Below are 2,809 nucleotides of genomic sequence, written 5' to 3' on the forward strand. Positions count from 1 at the left end.
TAAAAGATAAACTAAATCCTTGAACATAAGCCTGCTTAAGATTGTACCAACCATATCAGTACAATAACAGTCAACAGCTAGCAAGTGAAAACCTACAGCCTACAGGCACGAACTAATGTCAACAGCTAGCTAGGGGCTCCCCTCTGTTTCACAGTTCAGGGGAGAGGTGGTTCAACCTTCAGCAAAAGATGAAAAGCGGTATATTTGCTCACGAACACTAGCTACCAAAAAATCCTTCCACTAGTCTCCAAGTTTCACAGACAGCGCACCTTCAGTCCATCGAGTCGAACCTGGCGTTGCTGGACCCTCTCATCATGCACAGATTTGCTGATCATCCATGCCGTAGTCGATGCTGAGCTCGCGCATGGGCGGGATGGCATCCATGGCGAACACCATGAGGTGAGGGCACGATTCGTTTTCGCCACCACGGACGACATACTGGACGAAGACGTTGGGAGTGCAGCTGTGGCTGATGTAGCTGGCCAAGTTCCTCCTGCGGGACACGTCGAGCACATAGCCGGGCTCCTGGAAATGGGGGAACTGGGGGCGGGGCACCCTGTCATCATCATCTCCAACGAGTGCAGGAGAGGCATCCCCCCACTCGGTCCATCTCTTGGGGAACCTCTTTGGGTCGATGACGGAGCCCTCGTCCATGGCGAACTCGCACTCGCCGGTGGTGACCACGACGTCTCCACTGTACTCGCACACAAAGGCGCCCGGCTGTATGAGGTCGAGCGTCCTGGCGCCCCACTCCGTCTCCATGGACCGGAACACCTCCAGCGTGTGCTTCATCCCGCGCTGGGTCGCCCTGTTCCCGCAGCTCATGGGGCAGCCGCAGAGCGCGCCGCACTCGTACACCACCGGCCTGCCCCTGACGAGGGTGCCGTCCTCGTTGTACACCGGGCCGCCGCCGCCGTTCTTGATCACGCAGCCGCACTCGGGCCCGCACGGCGAGGTCACGCAATGGCAGCCCCAGTGCTGCTGCTTCACCCGGGAGAGGGGCAATGGAAATTCAGGACGGGCAATGTAGTCGAAGTCGAGGAGAGAGCTCTCGTGGTCCACGCCGTTGAAGACGGGGACGCGGAGCACCTCCCTGCCGTTGGAGAGGTCCGGCGAGATGTAGCCGGGCGGGAGGGCCTGGTTGGCCAGCAGCTTGTCCTTGATGTCCTTGGCCAGACACCAGTTGCTGCTGCCGAGCTCCTCCTGGCCAGGGATGCGCACCAGCGTGTACTTGCAGACATGGCGGCCGGACTTGCCCGGCTCGTAGGTGGAGCTGACGGCCTTGTAGAGGCCGTCGTAGACATACACCTTCCGGCTGGGGCTGGAGTCGCAGGCGTGGCAGCGGATGACGCGCACCTCCACGCCGTAGTGGCAGCTGTAGTGGAGCGCGAGGTTGCCGCGCTCCAGCGTCTGGTCGGCGTGGTGCTCGACGCGGTTGCGCTGGCGGCCGCCGCTGCCGCTGTAGACGAGGACCTGGCCGTTGTCCTCGTCGTCGAGGTAGCCGCCGGAGGAGACGATGCTGGTGGCGACGGGGTGGCCCTCGCTGACGAGGCTGGCGGGGATGTAGCCGATGCCGGCCTGCGGGGTGCAGTGGAGGCCGACGACGCAGAGCTCGGCGCGGTAGTGGAAGGCGTCGCCGACGAGGACGCCGGGGATGGGGCCGACGATGCGCACGTCCCGGTACAGCCAGAGGCCCCGGGAGAGCATCTTGCTGGAGGCGCGCAGGTCGAAGCGGTTGCGGGGGCCGCCGTCGTACGACTCCTCGCGCTGGTAGATCCCGCGGAGCGCCTCGAAGGTGAGGCGCGCGCGGCGGACCAGGGACCGGAAGTGGATGTGGTCCTGAGGCGTGACCGTATTGACGCGCACCATCTCGCCGCCGCGGGCGCGCTTCTTGGCGGTCGACGAAGAGGAGGAGACGGATGTGTCAGAGTGCGCGGGGGGAATGGAACCTTGTGGGTTGGGCTCGGGTTGCGGATTGGAGACGACGAGGCGGTGGTCGGCGGGGACGGCGTCGATCTGGTGCTGTGTGAAGTGGAGGTGGCCGGTGAGGTCCGGGTGGCCGTCGGGGGAGGGCTCGAGCTCCCGGCGATAAACATCGCAGAGCTCGGGGGTAAGAGCAATGGGTTCGAGCTTGGGGATGAGGGAGGTGGACGGGACGGGGCTGGGGGACTGGGGGGCGTCGGGGTCGGGCTTTGGGGTAAGGGGGATCTGCGTGGGGAGGGGATGCGGCGGCGGCGGCGGCGGCGGCGAAGACGCCATTGCTCTGTCTCTTGTCACTTTACTCTGCAAGTTGCTACGCCGAATCGCTGAATGCCCGAGTCTCTCTCTCTCAACTATTCCCCACTTTCTCTCGGGAAAAGGCAATGACCCAACTTTATAATAATATCTTCAATTTTTTGAGAAAAGACAATAGCCCGACTTTATAATAGCTTCTCGAAGACAACTAAAAAATCTCTACTAATAAATAATTATTGAGGGTCTCGCAATAATTTAGAAAGAATTTGTAGTTGGGTGTTTTCTCAAAAACACATAATTTTTTCTCAACTGTATCCCTCCTTCGTTTGTTTTCTCTTCTCATGTACATCAATTCTACACCATATCCTGCATTAACTCAATCAAATCAAAGCTTATCAAAACCTGAACTAAATTAAAACTTTGCTTGGGTTCCCTATCCATACCAAAATCAATTCAAATCTTATCCGATCATCAACTAAATCAAAGCTTTCATTGCCTTCCCCTACCAATACTTAAAGTGTACTCCCTCCGTTCCTTTCTCTAAGGTGTATATTCTTGGGCATGGTGACCAAGT

General features: G+C 58.9%; 1 protein-coding gene across 1 annotated transcript; it reads right to left on the reverse strand.

The window, feature by feature from the left end:
* Window positions 1-2,346, reverse strand: LOC109741537 (histone-lysine N-methyltransferase family member SUVH9). The gene has a single exon (XM_020300627.3). It carries the CDS (start codon window positions 2,257-2,259, stop codon window positions 313-315), a length of 1,947 nt encoding a protein of 648 aa, XP_020156216.1. The 5' UTR covers window positions 2,260-2,346; the 3' UTR covers window positions 1-312.
* Between the last annotated feature and the right edge of the window lie 463 nt (window positions 2,347-2,809).

Source organism: Aegilops tauschii, chromosome 1 (assembly GCF_002575655.3).
Source record: "Aegilops tauschii subsp. strangulata cultivar AL8/78 chromosome 1, Aet v6.0, whole genome shotgun sequence".
NCBI lineage: Eukaryota > Viridiplantae > Streptophyta > Magnoliopsida > Poales > Poaceae > Aegilops > Aegilops tauschii.